At 38.4% G+C, this 17,918-nt stretch overlaps 1 protein-coding gene across 6 annotated transcripts in view; it reads left to right on the top strand.

Moving 5' to 3' along the window:
• The window catches only part of Lama3 (laminin subunit alpha 3), a 230,644-nt gene that overhangs the window by 173,960 nt on the left and 38,766 nt on the right, over window positions 1-17,918 (top strand). For 2 of the 6 annotated variants that reach the window (XM_026388027.2, XM_026388032.2), the window contains 13 exons: window positions 865-915; window positions 1,583-1,734; window positions 5,895-6,005; window positions 6,122-6,233; window positions 6,485-6,652; window positions 8,073-8,263; window positions 9,731-9,847; window positions 10,731-10,885; window positions 11,192-11,333; window positions 12,137-12,239; window positions 14,070-14,186; window positions 14,272-14,451; window positions 14,962-15,104. In XM_026388027.2, coding sequence (XP_026243812.2) covers window positions 865-915; window positions 1,583-1,734; window positions 5,895-6,005; window positions 6,122-6,233; window positions 6,485-6,652; window positions 8,073-8,263; window positions 9,731-9,847; window positions 10,731-10,885; window positions 11,192-11,333; window positions 12,137-12,239; window positions 14,070-14,186; window positions 14,272-14,451; window positions 14,962-15,104 — 1,742 coding nt within the window. Of the gene's footprint in view, window positions 1-864; window positions 916-1,582; window positions 1,735-5,894; window positions 6,006-6,121; window positions 6,234-6,484; window positions 6,712-8,072; window positions 8,264-9,730; window positions 9,848-10,730; window positions 10,886-11,191; window positions 11,334-12,136; window positions 12,240-14,069; window positions 14,187-14,271; window positions 14,452-14,961; window positions 15,105-17,918 lie in introns of all 6 variants that reach the window. The other 4 variants (XM_026388026.2, XM_026388029.2, XM_026388028.2 and 1 more) reach the window with 2 other exon arrangements.

Below are 17,918 nucleotides of genomic sequence, written 5' to 3'. Positions count from 1 at the left end.
TTACTTGTATGGAAATATAGCAGGCATGTCTACCCAGTTACCAGATGACATGAAGTGGTAAGGATAGCAAATGCCTCTATGATATTTTTAGAATACAAAAGGGCCATGTTTTGGAAAATTTCTAGCTTTAATTTTTGCTGTAGTGAAATTTGATTATCTTTCAGAGGGAAGTGAGAGAGCATTTCATATATGAATTCATGGCATGGGAAAAAGAGTAGAAGTGAAGGGTGAAGAAGGTCCAAGGATGATCACAGGGCTTTCCTCAAATGTAGTTAAGAACCTCAAACAAAGCTCAGCTCATATGTGCAGTCATTGGCAGTGTGACCCAATAACATTGTGTGCTTATCTCTGTCAAACTGTTTTGTCATTTGCCAATCCCAGGGGACCATTAGGCCACAGGACAGCAGGGATTTTTGTCCTGATGGCTCTATATTTCCTGTACCACAGCACACAGCAAATGTTCAAAGATGCTCAGTGAATGTGCAATATGCTTGAATGATTTTAGAAGAAGCGTCAACATGTAGAGAACTATCCACTGAAGAAAGCCTTAACACTAACAATTAGGAATTTTAATCCAATAAGAAAGGCATGGTCCTCTATAGAGGTGGCCCTTTGTAGACAAGAAATGGAATTATAGTATAATCAAGGAGGCGACCAAAGAAGTTCTTGCACAGCCCTGCTGGGAGATGAAATTGCTCCATGAGCAATGGCATGGGTGAGGGTGGGAAAAGGAAGGGCCAGTGATGTTGTGTGGTTGGATGGCTAAAATCTTCTCAAACTAACTTTTCTGAAAACCAAGTTAAAAAGCAGGTGGAAGATTAAGTTTAATGGTAATGATTTCTTTTTCTCTTTTCCTGATTTCAGACTGCATCAACCAAGAACCCAAAGATAGTGGCCCTGCAGAAGAATGTGACGGTGAGAAAAGAAAGCCCTTCCCTTTCCAGGTTGTGGGGCTTAAGATATGAGCCCCAGGCTGGGACACAGGGTTTTAAGGTGGAGAAAGCAAAAGTGGGAGGAGATGGAGAAGGACAGTAGAAGGTCAAATCCAGCTTTTGTCAGCCACTCACTGATGACCTTCAGCAAGCCACCTTACTTCTTCTAGCCTTGGTTTCATTACTCGTAGAATGGACATGACTAGACCTACTTCATATAGCTAGTGGGGGAAATGCTTATAAATCCCTTATCACAATATTTATGGCATGGGGAAAAGCGTAGAAGTAGATAACCTTCTTAAGAAATAAATAACCTCAATAGTCTCATATCAATTTTTAAAAATTAAATGAAAACTATACGTTATTACATATAAATGAAACTCCATAAATGAAAACTATATGTTATTATTTTTTTCACATTCCAAAGAATCAACATGTTGCATAGACTCACCATTTTTATTTAAAATGTTCAGGTGTATAGGGCTCAGCTGATTTTGGGATCTATATCCCTCCCTGAGAAGGCCAGGGTTGTGACTTCTGCCTGTGATGACCGTGATGACCTATGTGCTTATGGGTCCAGCCCTTACATTCTCTTTGCCTTCCCTTGGCTCTAGCCCCAGCACTTTTACCTTTGATTATGGTCCCTGCAGATTGTGACAGCTGTGTTATGACGCTCCTGAATGACCTGGCCACCATGGGTGAGGAGCTCCGTCTGGCCAAGTCTCAGCTACAAGGCCTGAGTGCCAGTGCCAGCACCCTGGAGCAGATTCGGCACGTGGAGACCCAAGCCAAGGACTTGAGGGTAAATCCCCTGGGGGACCTAGAGTACATACTCTGTGAATATATCTGGGTCTCTAGTAGCCACAGGAATTGGAACTTAAAATTTGCAGATGCTCAAATCTTTGATGTAAAGTGGCATAATATTTGCTTATAACCTACACACAACTCCCTGTATATTTTAAATCATCTCTAGATTACTTATAATACCTAATACCCTGTAAAAGCCATGTAAATTGCTGCTATACTATATTGTGTAAGGAAAAATGGCAGGAAAAATGTCTGTACTTGTTCAGCACACACAGTTTTTTAAAAACATTTTTTTGATACGTGATTGAATCTGCAGGTGAGAACCTGCAGATATGGAGAGCTGACTACAGAGGAGGCCTGGATGAATATCCTCAGGCAGGAAAGGGGGAGGGATTGACTCCAGTTTAAGAATCAAGGGGCTCCTGTCTTCCTCTGATTCAATGAAGATAAGATTTTCACCTGTGGAAAGTGCTTGTGAACACACAAGCCTAACACTTCTAAGTGTACACTCTTTACTTAACTGAATTTTCATGGTGATTTTTTTCTCACAGAGCCTTTTAACTCAAGTGTGTTTCATTCAAAAGACTTAGACACAGGGCTGTAAAATAAGCATAATTCTGCTTTAAATGTTTTATAGAGTTTTCCAGAAAAGCCATGTGAGTCTAACGTTTGCTTTGTTGGAAGTTTTAAAAAAACATAATTTTAATTTTTAAAAATAGATAAGAGACTATTGAGTTTATCTATTTCTTCTTAAATAATATTTGGTAATCTAAGTCTTTCAAATAATGTGCCTTTTTATCTAAATGAAGAAATGTAGTTACATAAAATTGTTCATAATATTCTTTTACTATTCTTTAAATGGTGCAAAATCTCTAGCACTGACCTTTCATTTTTCCTGATATTTGATAATTTGTGTCTTATCTCTTTCTCTGAATTATTTTGGGAGGTTTATCAGCTTTATTGATTTTTCTATTTTATTGGTTTTCTTCACTGTTTTTCTGTTTTCAACTTCATTATTTTCTGTTCTTATCCATATTGTTTCCATTTTTCTTGCTGGCTTTGGCATATTTTGCTATTCATTTTCTAGTTTCCTAGTTGAAAGCTTATTTTACTGATTCAAAACATTTTTTTTAAATTTTGTTTTGGTAGTTGTAGATGGACTGCATGCCTTTATTTTATTTGTTTATTTTTATGCGGTGCTGAGGATCAAATCCGGTGCCTCATGCAAGCGCTTTACCACTGAATTATATCATAACCTTTTTTGCTGAAAACACAAATATTTGAGGCTATAAAATCTTGCACTCAGTGTTGCTTTTGCTGTGTTTCACAGATTTTGAAATGTTGTGTTTTCATTCTTGTTCAATTCAAAAGATTTTCTAATTTCCCTTGTGACATAGCTGTAACCCAGGAGTGTGTTGTTTAACTTGCAAATTGGAAAATTCTCCAGAGAACTTTCTATTATTAATTTCTAATTAACTCTGTTGTGGTCAGAGAGCAAACTACATATGATTTCAATTATTTTAAATATGCTGAGGTTTGATTCTTAGCTCTGAAGATCATATTCAGATCTTTGTGCACTTGGAAAGAAGGGGGCTGGAAGAGTATCCTTAGAAATAATGGGGCCTAAAGTGCCCCACAGAGTCAGAGTCAGGTTCTCTGAGGAAACCTGTAGCCTACTCTGTCCATGAATGAAGAATGAAAGAACACCACCATAAAACAGCCCAGAGCTTGTTGTTGGGCAATGACTATAAGAAGGAAGGAAAGCTATAGGAATCATAGCATTTTGGTCAGACCAGACAAATCCACAAAGTTGGGTCTACGCTGGAATGACATCCTCAGTGTCACCATAATGCTCATGTCCTGAATTCCAACATAAGGCCTGGTCCTGGACTGGGGGGATCCAACATGGGGATGGTGATAATTATAAGATCACTAGACAGGATGTGGGGAATGCAGAGAGTGAGGCAACTCCCCATGAACCTGTGACCATTTCAAACAACCTTATTAACAACAGAAAAATGCACAACCGAAGCAATCGTCAAGAGTTGGATGCACTATGTACCAATGAAAATAATAGGATAACCAGAAAATTACTTTGAGGAATAGTATCCAATGCAAGGAACAAGAAATTAGGAAATTTGAGGGGGTGGGTAATCACCAGAAATGAAACAAGGAGAGGTAGAGATAAATACATCCCATTGAAATTCATGGAAATGGAAAAAAAACTCATTGAAGTAAAATAATGCAGTAGATGAAATAAACTCGAGACTAGACACTGAAATAGGCTTTGGGGAAAGTTTAATAAATGCTTTTAGAGTAAGGGCTGATTGTAGTGGCTATAGCAGAGTATATATAGCAAGAAGTAATTCTAGAAAAATGGCTCTTTTCATCCCTTCAGGGTAATTTTAGTCCATGGTTTATAGGCTTAATATAGTGGAGAAAGAAAAAAAATAGCCTTTATGTTATGAGAAAAACAGAGGAAGCTACACGAATTGCTTTGATTTCCTTGATACAGCCCTGTACTGCTTCAACTTTCTGTATGCCAACTATGTGCCGGGGTCTATGCTAGGTGCTTTGCTCAAGTCTTACAATATCCCTATTGGGGAAATAGTACTAGTTTCATTTAACAGACACAGAGAAGCTAAATAACTTGCCTAAAACCACATATCTAGAACACAGAGGTTCTAGAAGAAACCAGATGAAGACCAAATTCTAATGACTACTCTTTATCCACTTACCTCTTATCCGGGTATTCTACCAACATTTATGCAGTCATGTTACTTTTCCCACTATAAAATTAAAACAGAACTATCTTCTTGCCACGTCACATAAACTCTGTGACAATTCAGTAAGAGTATGAACTAACATTTTTGAATGCTCATATGTACATTACATATTAGAATATATTAACTCACTTGTCACCATAACCCACCCTGAAGTTTCATATCACATTTCACAATTTGCTGATGAAAGGGATTAAGCTTGATGGGGCTCATCTACTAAGTGGGTAGACTGAGGGTTTGGATGGATTATGGTTAAGAATGGGTTCTTTTACCCAACACTGGCTCCAAATACAAATGGAGGCAATCCGATCATTGTTTTCTTGTCAATTTTTTCAAGATATTACTTCCCCCTCCCAAACTGAAAATAATCACTACTCTTTTCTGTGCAGAAATGTTACCTTTAAAAGTAATGAGGCAATTTTGTACTATGTCAAGGATGAGAGACCGGCCTTTGTAGCCTGAAGCAATCATGGTCAGCTATACAGCCGTGGACAAGTCACCCAACTTCCTTAAGCTTCAATTTTCTCATTTATCATTTTAAAATATTCAACTGCGTGAGCTCTGTAATTCCCCTACAGCTCTGATATATTGGAGTCTTTGAATCTAATGAGTCTTTCAATAAAGTAGCCATATGCATTACCTTTAGTACTATAAGGTTAAGCATAGATTTTTTTAACAATGCATATAAATCTGAAAATCAATACATCAGATGAGCAGTATTACTCTGATTTCTATAAGGTCAGGTCATTCATTCAACCAAAGTGTCTGTTGTCTCCATGTTTTTAAATTTGCTTCTGCTTGGATCTTAAATGTCCCCCAAAGGCCTCTATGTTGAAGGCTTGTTCCCTGGAATAGTGTTCTTGGGAGGCAATAGAAACTTTAGGAGATGGTCTAGTGAGAGGTTTTCTTGACCCTAGGGGCTTGCCCGGGAAGGGGACAGTGGGACCCTCAGCTCCATTCCCTTCCTCTCTCACTTCCTGGTAGCCAGGAGGCGAAAAGTTTTGTGTCACCCAGTGCTTCTACTGTGATGCACTGAGTCACCACAGGCCTAAAGCAAAGGGGCTGGAAACCTCTAAAATTGTGAGACAAGATGAACACTTTACTCTTTGTAAGTTGATTATCTCAGGTATTTGTTAGACTGATGGGGAGCTAACTGGGAAAGCAACTTTATTTCAGAGCCATGTCACAATTGACATCAGAAGATGGATTTTTTTTTTTTCATGGAATCTGTTTCAAAGAACCACATTATTTTTCTTTAGAACTGCCGTTGTTCTTATTCAATGAGTGTCTTCATTACCATGTTCACCAGGTTGATAGGATGTAGCCTCAATTTCTACTCCAAAGTGAGATTAGCTTGGTGTGTTGCTTTCAGAATCAGTTGCTCAAGTATCGTTCTACGGTTTCAAATCATGGATCAAAAATGGATGCCCTGGAAAAAGAGCTGAGTAACTTGAATCCTGAATTCGAAACTTTGCAAGAAAAGGTAATGTATGCAGTAGATCAATTACCCTAGTCCTTTTTTCCCCTTCCTAGATATCTTCATTTTTTTTCTTTCCCTATCAATTCAATTTGTGGCTAACCAATTTATTTTTCATATAGGCTCGAATAAATTCCAGGAAAGCACAAACATTATATAACAATGTTGATCGGACGATCCAAAGTGCAGAAGACCTGAACACAAAGATTAAAAATGTCATCCGGAATGTGCACAGTAAGAAAAATCACTTGATTAATCAATTAACTGTGGGGTTTTTGTTTGTTTGTTTGTTTTGTTACATAATCTTTGTTATTCACTGAAAGAATTTCCTTTGGCGAGTTCAACATTATGAAAAAGTCCTATGGTGGCATGAAAAAAAAAAAAACTAATATGAAACCTCTATGAAAGCTTCTGCCTTTTTAAAAAAGAAGCAGTCTACTGGAGCCCAGAATTCCCAGTTTAATAAACTACTCGATATTTTCCAGTTCTCCTCAAGCAGATCTCTGGGACAGGTGGAGATGGAAACTACTTGCCTTTGGGCGACTTCTCCAGAGAGTTGGCAGAAGCCCATCGCATGATGAGGGAACTGCGGGACCGAAACTTTGCAAAGCACCTGAGAGAGGCAGAAGCTGAAAAAAGAGCCGCCCAGCTCTGTAAGGACCTGCCCCAATTCTTGCATCCTGTCCATTCTAACTGGCTTGAAATACAAAGTGCAAAATACAGATTGGATAGAGCTACTGGTTATAGGTGGAAGGTCTCATTTCAGTGAGTGTGACTGTAAGAGTATCTATCACATGATGGGATTAGGGGCACACACCCCCCCCAACCTGGAAGAGTGTTTCAGCTTTTATGACACTGTGACCAAAAGACCTGACAAGAACAATTTTAGAGGATGAAAGGGGCTCATTATTTCAGAGATCTCAGTCCAGAGAGGGCCAGCTCCATTGCTCTGGGCCCAAGTGAGGTAAGACATCATGGCAGATGATAGAGGAAGGCATGTCACCAAGAAGCAAAGGGAGACTCCCCTCATGATGGACAAAATGTATACCCCAAAGGCATACCCACAAAGACCCACATCCTCCAGTCACACCCTACCTGCCTTCAATCACCACTTAGTTAATCCCTAATGGAGGATTAATGCACTAATTAGGTTAAGGCTCTCATAACCGAGTCCTTTCACATCTAAGTTTTCTTGCATTGCTCATAATGAGCTTTTGGGAACACCTCATATCTAAACCATAACAGAGACCAAGAGACTTTTCTTCAAGTGACTATGAATCTATACATCTTACCATGGTATAGAAAAAAAAAGTGCTTCTAGAAGTTAGATATTCAGACCTCCTTTTTCCTTTTAACTGCATATTCATTTTTTAAATGTTTCTGTACCTCTTTCCAATTTTCTCATTGTATCATTTTTGATATTGAATTGTTGAGTCACAAATCCATATTAGCTGTTATATCAAAAAGCAATTACTGTTATATCAAAATCAATAGAAAAGGACAGCCTTGAAATTAACTGAATATTATCTAACAGTTTTGCCTAGAGAAAATGCCTCAAAACTAAGCTGTTAACTTGGCACATATATTTTTTTTCAAGTAAGGATATTTATTCTTTAGTAAAGTGAGGCATCTGTGGTTAATGTGCAGACAGTAGCAGTTTTCTTGTAGCAAGGATATTGTTCAAATGCAATCTTAGTCATGGCTTTTAACTGTTAAGGTGGCAGTTTTAACAGTGAAAGAAGTGTGCGCTTTATACTCTGCCACTTTGGTTCAAGTCGTAATTCTGATTGGTTTTGTAACCATGGGTTGACCCCCTAACTTCTAGAGGCTCCATTTCCTTATCAATAACATGAGAACAATAATTATTATTTTCATGTGTTATAGAAGCTAAAAGATGCAATGCATGCAATGTATGCAGGAGGCGTCATAAATGGCAGTTTCCTTTCCCCTTCCTTCCAAAGTTCAAGGAGATTCACAAAATGAACAGGAGTTCAGTTCTCCTTCTGCAGTCTTTATAACCTAGCTTCAGTATGCTCTTCTCTCAAGTGGGAAACATAAAGTGATGTATTACAGTGTTGGACCAGAAAAGGCGGCAAGCCCTGAAGCAGGAGAACAATGGACTTGTAAAGAACATACGAAATTCTTTAAGTGATTATGAAGCCAAACTCCATGACCTGCGTGCTGTGCTACAGGAGGCAGCCGCCCAGACGAAGCAGGCCACTGATCTCAACCAAGACAATGAGCGAGCTTTGGGAACCTTTAAGGTGAGCTCACAGTTGGAACGTGCAGGCTTTCATCATGGTCAAGACAAGGGAGCAGGATATTTGTATTAAACAAGTGGCATGGCTAGGGCCCTGGCTGCTTATATCACCTCAGACCCTGCCTGGTCAAGTGGGAATTGGGCATTGAATTCTAGATAGGGAAGAGGGGTGGGAGGGCAAAGGAGGGGACAGGAGATTCGCAAGGGCGGTGGAATGTGATGGACATCACCATCCAAAGTACATGTATAAAGACTCGAATTGGGTTGTCAATATACTTTATATATAAACAGAGATATGAAAACAGAGATGTGTGGTATATATGTGTAATAAGAATTGTAATGCAAAATTTAAAAAAACAAAGTACATGTATAAAGGCATGAATTGGCTTGAACATACTCTATATGCAAAGATATGAAAAATTATACTCTATATGTGTAATAAGAATTGAAATGTATTCCACTGTCGTGTATTCAAAAAAATAAAATCAATAAAACTAAAAACAAATAAACAAATAAATAAATACAAAACCAGTCAATTCCACTCCTCAGCTACCAGAAAAGATTCTGGACTTCAGTCACAGGCTAAGCCTTTCAAACTGCCTCAACCCTTCCCCTGGCTGAAAGAGTGTTGGAGGAATAATGATGCCAAGAAGATGATAAATTAATCATGTTAGAGTTAATGAAGTATACTTTGTTTCCAATGACATGATTTGTCAGATAGGTAAGCATCATCATCTCCAGCAAAGGCATTTAAGTTATTCCAAGCTTCATAGGATACAAGTTAAGAACAGGCTGCAAACAGAAGCTACAGTGACAGAATTTAGAGCTCAAGAATTCATACCTTGCATTTTTAATAGTGAGCCTTATACAACGAACAACAACCAAAATGTAGGATCAGAGTCAAATTACATCAGACTGAACCCCAAAGTGATGTCTTGTGCATGGCCTCATGCTCAGCTCCCACTGCTTCCCCTCCTCTGTCTGAATCCCTGACTGTGCCTGGCAGGGAGCAGACTCCAGCTGCATGGCTGTTTGACCTTGGGCCACCTTTTGGCCTGGCCTGCTGAGATCCTGTGTCATCTCTCATTCAAGCACCTGTTACATTTTCGCTGGGACTGGCAGACAGTGTGCTGGTTAGTCCTTGATTTATTGAGTTAAAATCTCTCATTCTGTTCCCCAAATTTAGAACTTAGTAATATTTTCACCTCACTGGTCAAGTTGACCCAGGGTAGAAATCTTTGACAGTGTTAGCGCTTGTTTCCTTAGCAGATAGTGGGAGGAAACTATGGCAACAAGATGACACTGAGGAGAGAACCCATGTCCCATCACTTTGTAGTTGCATAGACCAACCTCAGGTTCAAGAAAACATTCTGACTCTGAATTGCTTATATGCTGTTGTCCAATAAATCCATCTGTGCTTTCTGATGATGTGTCTTGGAGTTCAAGCAGATGTTCTTTTTATCCTCTCCAGAATCAAGTGAAAGAAATTGATTTGCTGAAGAGTGATTTCACAAAGCTCCTGTCTACTGCAGACTCTTCCTTGCTTCAGACCAACACTGTACTACAGCAGATGGACAAAAAACAGAAGGTAGAGGAGACTGCTAATTCTCTAGAAAAAATCTAGAAACATTTAAGTTATATTATTGGGGGACTGATCTATTTTTTTTCTTGGACGTGTGTCTTTTAGGTGGAAGCAAATAGCCCCAAAAGTTATCAGTGTTTCTCCTTTGGGCCAGGGGTACAAATGATGTGTCTTATCAAAGTCCATCTGTTTTACCTAATTTGTCTGCAAGGAGCAAGTCACTTTTATGATAAAAACAACAACAATTTGAAATGGTGTTTCTTAAATATCAAGCATATCTTTATTAATAGAATGCATTTGAGACTTGATAAAAGATTGACAAAATTTCTTAGCAGCCTAATGGGCATTTTGAAAGTGCCATTTATAACAACTATTTCCATGTCATAAAATCCTTTGGTTTCATAGAACTTTACCTTGATGATGACATTGTACTTTTATAAACTTACTAAAGAGGTTGCCCACTAAAAATAAAATGCTCGAGATGATGGTAAGACATGGAGGGATATTGTCAATACTCCTATCTGAAGTAACCAAGGATTAATTGGTATGCTAAATGGGCTTAGAAGGGGTTGGGGATGTGGCTCAAGCGGTAGCGCGCTCGCCTGGCATGCGTGCGGCATGGGTTCGATCCTCAGCACCACATACCAACAAAGATGTTGTGTCCGCTGAGAACTAAAAAATAGATATTAAAAATTCTCTCTCTCTCTCTCTCTCTCTCTCTCTCTCTCTCTCTCTCTCTCTCCTCTCTCACTCTCTCTTTAAAAAAAATAAATGGGCTTAGAAAATATAATTTCACATGGGAAACATCATTTGTGACAGAGTTTGAGAAAATGGTATATATGGCCTTTGCTTGAATTTATACTGTCTTTATTTACTTGGAAAAAAATAGGAATATGAAAAATTAGTTTCTACTTTAAATGCAAGAAGACAGGAACTAAGTGACAAAGTGAGAGAACTCTCCAGATCAGCGAGCAAGACATCCCTGGTAGTGGAGGCAGAAAAGCATGCACAGTCTTTACAAGAACTGGCCAAGCAGCTGGAAGAGTAAGTGGATGGAGAGATCCAAACCCTAGGGGCTGGTTAAGTGCCAAGTGAGGCCCTTCATGAGCTAGCAAGGGGCCCAGAATATGAGAGAGAGTGGAGTCCTGGCTGAGGCCCTTCCAGGACCCACAGCCCAGGTCAGAACCAGACCCACAATGAAGAGTGGATTCCCAGCCATGACCTGAGGGTGGAGCTGCAGAGGCCACCACATCTGGTGTCCACTTGCCTAAAGAAATGGGAAGACTGGAGGGGATGGCAGCCCTTACATCAAACCTGTTAGAGAACCTAACCTGCTCGACCTTTTTGCAGGATCAAAAGAAATGCCAGTGGGGATGAGCTGGTACGCCGTGCTGTGGACGCTGCCACCGCCTACGAGAACATCCTCAATGCCATCAATGCAGCAGAGGACGCTGCCAACAAGGCCACCAGTGCCTCTGAGTCAGCCCTCCAGGTGGGCATCTGTGCCAGTAGCTTGTGTAGATTTGATCTGGAGGCAATACGTTTTCTTATTCTCATTCTCTGTGTATGGAGGGATATTGAAAAGCATTATTGCAAATCAGAACTTTTATATAGAATACACTTAAACTCACTCTATTCATGGGCCATTTCTCTATTTATTTGACAATTTGATGTCTGTAGTGCACTTTAAAACTATTTGTAAGTCCAGATAGAAATTACAACCATTATTGACTGTGAATGTAAACAAGTAGTATATTCTGCTTGCCAGGTATACCTTTATCCTGTGATTAAATATTAGCATTTGCCAAAAAGAGACTTTGTAAACAATTTGACCACTGTTTTCTACCAGTGATTTGGTTTTACATCTGGGTATGTCTGTGGAGTTTTGTGAGATCTAACCTGTATCATATAATATTCAGAAAAAAAACAAAGGACAAAAATATTAAATATCAGAGTCAGAAGAACAGGCCTTCATGGCAAGTTAAAGATTTAGGTTTCAAAATGTGAAAGCCTGAATTAAATTCTCCCTTTGATTATTAGAAGGGGTACAAGTGACAGCAGGCAACTATCTCACCATCTGCCAGTATGGGAAGATGGGTCCACCTCCCTGAGCCCTGGATGTCTACCTAGAACCAAACCATCTCTTTTTTAGGGAATAGTATACTTCTAGGCCCCTTCTCCCCTTCAGACTTTACCTTTTAAAGATTAAAGAGCTTGAAGACTATGGTGAAACTCTTCCTTCATATTTCCTAAGGTGTAGCGTATGGTTAAGACTGATAAATGCTTTGCTTGCAGACAGTGATAAAGGAAAATCTTCCCGGAAAAGCTAAGACCCTGAGTTCTGACAGTGATAAGCTGCTGCACAAAGCCAAGTTAACACAGAAGGAGCTACAGCAAGGTATTGGGGACCTGGGGGTGGCAGGGATAGTCAGGGGTTTAAGATGACCTTTGGGACCAGGAGAGGCAGCCTTGGAAACAAATGTTCTTTCTGAATTTCAGTGTCAACACAGAAGATACCGAATTTGTGATTTATTTTTCAATATCATGTATCAACCCCCAAACTCTAAATATCCCCCATCCATCATCTATGAAATTAACTACAGTCTATTAATCATAAAAAAGTCTTGTGGTGATAGACCCTGAGTGGAGACTCTTAATTTAATCAATTTTGTGACCATGGCATTGGGAACCCACATTCCAGATCATTCATTCCAGGTCATTGATGCAATTGTTTTCAAATTTCTTCCTTTCTCTCTCTCTCTCTCTCTCTCTCTCTCTCTCTCTCTCTCTCTCTCTCTCTCTCTCTTCTCTCTCTTTCTTTCTCTCTCTTTTCTTCTTTCTTTTTTTCACAGAAAGTTGAATCCAGAGTGCTCTACTACTGAGCTACAACCATAGCTCTTTAATTTTTTTTTTTTACTTTCTTAAATTTTGCTTTATTTTGAGGCACAGTCTCATACCTGATTACTGTTTCATAATTTCTGAAGTCCTAAAATCTTAACAATCAAAAGATCAAAAGTACCCCAAAAGCCACTATGGCTCTGAAGCATGAGAAGTTTTTAAGCGTAAATTTTATCTTTGGAAATTTTTTCACTTAATTTAATTTAATTTTGTTTAAAAAGAATGAAACTGTTTTAAACTCACCAAACTCCTGTGTTCTAAAAATTCTGTCTTTTGAATTTCTCTGGTCTCTTGCGGGCATTTAAGGCTAAGTAGAAATCTGAGCCCACAGTCCTCACTTAGTTCTTTGTTCTTTACGATGGATTAGACAATGCCTTTGTAAATTTATTTATTAAGAATTTTTTAAAAATTAAATATATGAAAAATAAAATACAGAAAAAATATGTACTAATAAACACACATTTGCCTAGCCATTTTTAAGAATTAAAATTTCATGGCATGACACCTGCTCTCTTTATGAAATTTGAGCTTAGAGGTAGGATTGGTGAGGTTTGTTTGTTTTTTGCAGTGCTGGAGATCAAACCCAGGACCTCTCACATACTAAGCACGCACTTCATCACTGGGCTACATTCCCAGTCCAAGATCAATGTTTTAAATAGGTTTGAATGCTAATAACTACACTGCTTAAAAAAAAAGTAGTCCCAGAATCATAATGTGAGTCATATATCATCAGTATGATTTTAAAGCATATTTTAAAATATACAGCAATATTTGAAATTGGTCAGGTTGGAAATGAACAGGAACAAACAATGTCTACTTTGTGTTCTTTAGATGACGCATGCTCTCTCTCAAAAAAAAAAGCCCTTCTTGTCCTCCAACTGAAGAGCATTCTTTCTGCATTATTCATTTGTTCATTCATACATTCACTCATTCAACAAATATGTGCTAATATGAATCTCCAGCTAGCGCCAGACTCTGTGCCCTGTGCTGGTACTTAGCATCAAATAAGACAGATACTCCCTTCACGAAGCAGAGTCTTCTGGTCCCAGTGGAGTAGTTCAGCCCTCTCCTGAGTTATTCAGCTTCTCTCTTTCTTCATGCATTTCTAAGGAGTCTGTCACCACAAGGCTCTGATGCTCTTGTGGTGTCTGTAACCAGAGGGTCCCAGAGCTGTCAGTCTAGGCCATGTGCAGCGGGCATCTTTGGAATGAACCCCAAGGCACAAGTCTGCCCAATATCTCCCTGATGTGAGCTATCTCAGAGGTCACAAATATCAATAAAGGATCAGAGCTCATAGAGTGATTGCCTCTTGCTGTTTATTTTCTTCTAGAAATCAATCCAGCTCTCAACAACCTACAGCAAACCCTGAATGTGGTGACGGTTCAGAAAAAACTGATAGACACCAATCTCACTACTGTCCGTGACGACCTTCGTGGGATACAGAGAGGTCATCATCTCCCTGGACTACTGTACTCGGTTTCTTTTGTTGAATGTTTTAAATTCTTACACCTCCCTATCTGTGTGTGCATTAGGTGACATCGATGGCATGATTAGCGGTGCAAAGGGCCTGGTCAGAAAGGCTGACGACATCACAAGTGAGGTTCTGGATGGGCTTAACCCCATTCAGACAGACTTGGAAAGAATTAAGGATACTTATGGGAGCACACAGAGTGCAGACTTCAACCAGGCTCTGAGTGATGCACATAACTCAGGTACCAGGCTTTCTTGGGTCAGGTGTATTAGCCATTTTCTGCATTGTTGTGGGTCTTGGTACATCTCAGTTCTTCCCTGGTAAAGTCTGATCTTAAATGAAAATATTTGAAAATAGTTTAACATCATACATTCAAATAGTATAGATATTCTATTAGAAAGACCAGGCACGCTGTTTTTCCTTTTTTAATCCATTGACAGTGCTATTAATTTTCTTTTTTTTTTTAAAATAGAGTGATCAGTTCCTGAATCATGAGGTATTTAATTATGATTGATATTAAGGATTAGAAAACAAATTTTTTTCTTGTAGTGAGCAAGGAAAAGGATATGATACTTATATTGAAGAATAAAATCTATGATGCATTTGGAAAGAGATCATCTGACTATGATCCATCCTGTTCAACATCAAGCCTAAGCTTGGCACTTACCAAATGTTGTCTGTTAAGAACATCTGTATTTAACCTTTTCTCAATGCACAATTTAAAATTTCTGTTTTCTCATCTCACCAACAGTAAAGAAATTAACTAAGAAACTTCCAGATCTTTTGAGCAAGATTGAAAGTATCAACCAACAACTGTTACCCTTGGGAAACATCTCTGACAATATGGACCGAATTCGGGAACTAATTCAGCAGGCCAGAGATGCTGCAAATAAGGTGCCGTGTCCTCACTTTGTCATAGCGAAGGCTAATTCTTTGATATATTAGTTATCACATTCATCAAGAAAGGAAAGGCGTTAATTTATTCGAGAATTGATTGTCTTTCTCACCCTAATTATTTGGTAGATTGAAATATAAAGGTTCATTTCCCACTCTTACCTTCAGAAGTGCATATGACCTTCATCCTCTACATTTTCTGATCTATCAGGGACTTGAAGCAGTTTCTTCCCACTGAGTTGATGCAGGCAGGAAGGATATTCTTCCAGACCTAACTTGTTAAACTATTATTGCAAGTTCAGGTGAGGGTTCAATTATCAGAATGTGGCAGTATAATACTGCACAGAACCTTACTCTCTTGTAACTTGAAAAGTGGAGAATCTATCTTTGTTGAGGATGGAAGACAGGATTATAGCAGTTTTCTATCACTGGAGGACTGATCGATCAGCCTTTCTTATTTTCACCTGACATTATTTGCTTGAATGCCTGACATTCCTCTTATAATTTATATTGTCCCCAAACAATGTACAGTAATCCTCCCTTAACATGGAAGATACATTTCAAGAGCACTGCCCACCCTCTGGCCAAGGATGCCTGAGACTATTTTTTTCTACTTATTGATACCTATGATAAAGTTTTATTTATAGACTAGACATGGTAAGAGATTAATAGCAATAACTAATTATAAAATCGAGCCATTATAACAATATAATAAAAGGTATGTAAATTTTTTTCTCTCAAAATAACATTATACTGTACTCACCTTTTTTCTTATGTTGATATGAGATAATACAATGCTTACATAATGAGATGAAGTGAGGTTAATAGTGTAGGCATCATGATATAGCATTAGGGTTCTACGTAAGGGTTACTTAGATAGCATAACAGTCCATTCAGTGACCAAGACAACTACTAAGTGGGTATCGGGCAGGTAGAATATAGAGTGTGGATACTCTGGACAAAAAAAATAATTCACATTCTGGACAGAATTAAGTGTGATAACATAAGATTTTACCACTTTACTCAGAGTGGTGTCCTCTGTGAAACTTATGAATTAGTTATTTCTGGAATTTTCCATTTAATAATTTTGGACCACAAAAAAAAAAAGATTTTGACTATGAGTAATTGAAACCTTGGAAAACAAGGCCTTGTGTGAGAGGGAATTATTGTAAAGAAAGTCTTTGTATTTCAAAACAAGTCCTTGTATTTTGCAATACAATCCTAGCCAGCTTCTTGTGAGATGTTTGGGAAAGAAGGTCAATGCAGAATACCACCGTCCTGGAGGCACCGTGGTTGATTTCTAGACTTAATATTACTTTTTTATTTTCAGCCTCAGCAACTGCTCTTTCTTTCAGGAAAGAGAAATAATCCCAACAGAGAACCTTTAGCAAAAGAGGAAGTTTTGAAGAAACTACCCTTTTTAATTCCTGTGCATGCCTTGCAAAAACCAAAAGGAAAAGAATGTGTCTGTAGCTTTTGTCCTTATGAGTTGATTCACTAGTTTATTTAACAAGACTTGCAGTGTATTATAGCACAGTGGTTAAAAACTGGTGAATGAAGCCAGATTGTCTTGTTCAGTCACTTATGAACTGTGAGGCCTTGAGCAAGTCACTTCACCTCTTCTGTGCCTCAGTTTCTTCATCTGTGGAGTAGGGTCAATAACAGTACCAACCTCAAGAGACTGTTAGAGTCAAATGAGCTAATGTAGAACAGTTCCTGGCAGATAGTAAGTAGCCTTGGTGGAAAATAATATTTAAAAAAGTAAGGCAGTGCTTTTGGGTACCTGATGTGCACTGGTACTCCCTTGGGTATGAGGACACAGAAATAACTAAGTCATTGTCCTGAACTCAGGCTGCCCACCAACCACTGTAAATGGTTTCTTAGACTTTGCTAAGAATAGAGTTGTGTTTATGTCTTAGCAAGTCCCAATTCTACCTCAAGGGGCTCAGAGTGGTACTAATGGATAGCACTAACAGACATGTATTAGAATATTCATTGCAGCAATTTTTCATGATAATTATTTTTTTGAGAAAAGCTGAAAGTTTGAAATAGTAACTGTGAACAAGCTGGAGCAATGCATTATTAGCACAGATAAATCTACAAACCTAGTGCCCAGCAAAGAAAGCAAATTGTAAAGGATGTGTACAGGCAGATACCATTTGTGTAAAATATTTAACACATGAAAAATAAGACTAGTTAGAGTGAGTAGATAAATGTATATGTAAAAAATATTTAAAATGCATAAAAATTTGTATGTAACTAAATTCCGAGTAGTGGTGACCTCTGAGAAGGGAGAGAGTAGAACAGGGACAGTTATATCCCTTATGTTTTATTTCTTAAGGTGGTATAAAAATACAGGCATATTCTCTGTACCCCACCCCATCCCCACCTCTTTTTTAACACATAAAATATATTCCCAACGTACAAAAGTATTGGTCCATGTCCGATTGGAGGGGGAAAAAAGGCCCTTCACCACAGAGATTCTAAAAGGCACTATTTTTAGAGCCTTAATGCATGCATTCATGCACTTTTAAAGACTGAATGCCTGTAATAAATGCAACCATAACATGTAATATGTTCATGGGAATTCATTCCTTAAAAATGCATTTAAAAAATATTTTTGCTGTATTATAGATCTTTCTACATAGGCAGACATCACGCCAAGTGCTTCTATGAACTGACAATAATCATAAATTAATTTCTGTATAAAATTAATCCAGAGTTGGAATACTACCACAATGAATACTTATTAATATTAATATCAGGGAGAGCATGAATACCCTATTATCTGGCTCCTCAAACAGCTTCCTGAGT

Source organism: Urocitellus parryii, chromosome 13 (assembly GCF_045843805.1).
Source record: "Urocitellus parryii isolate mUroPar1 chromosome 13, mUroPar1.hap1, whole genome shotgun sequence".
In the NCBI taxonomy this organism is placed as follows: domain Eukaryota; kingdom Metazoa; phylum Chordata; class Mammalia; order Rodentia; family Sciuridae; genus Urocitellus; species Urocitellus parryii.
This window is presented reverse-complemented; position numbering and strand designations above follow the sequence as displayed.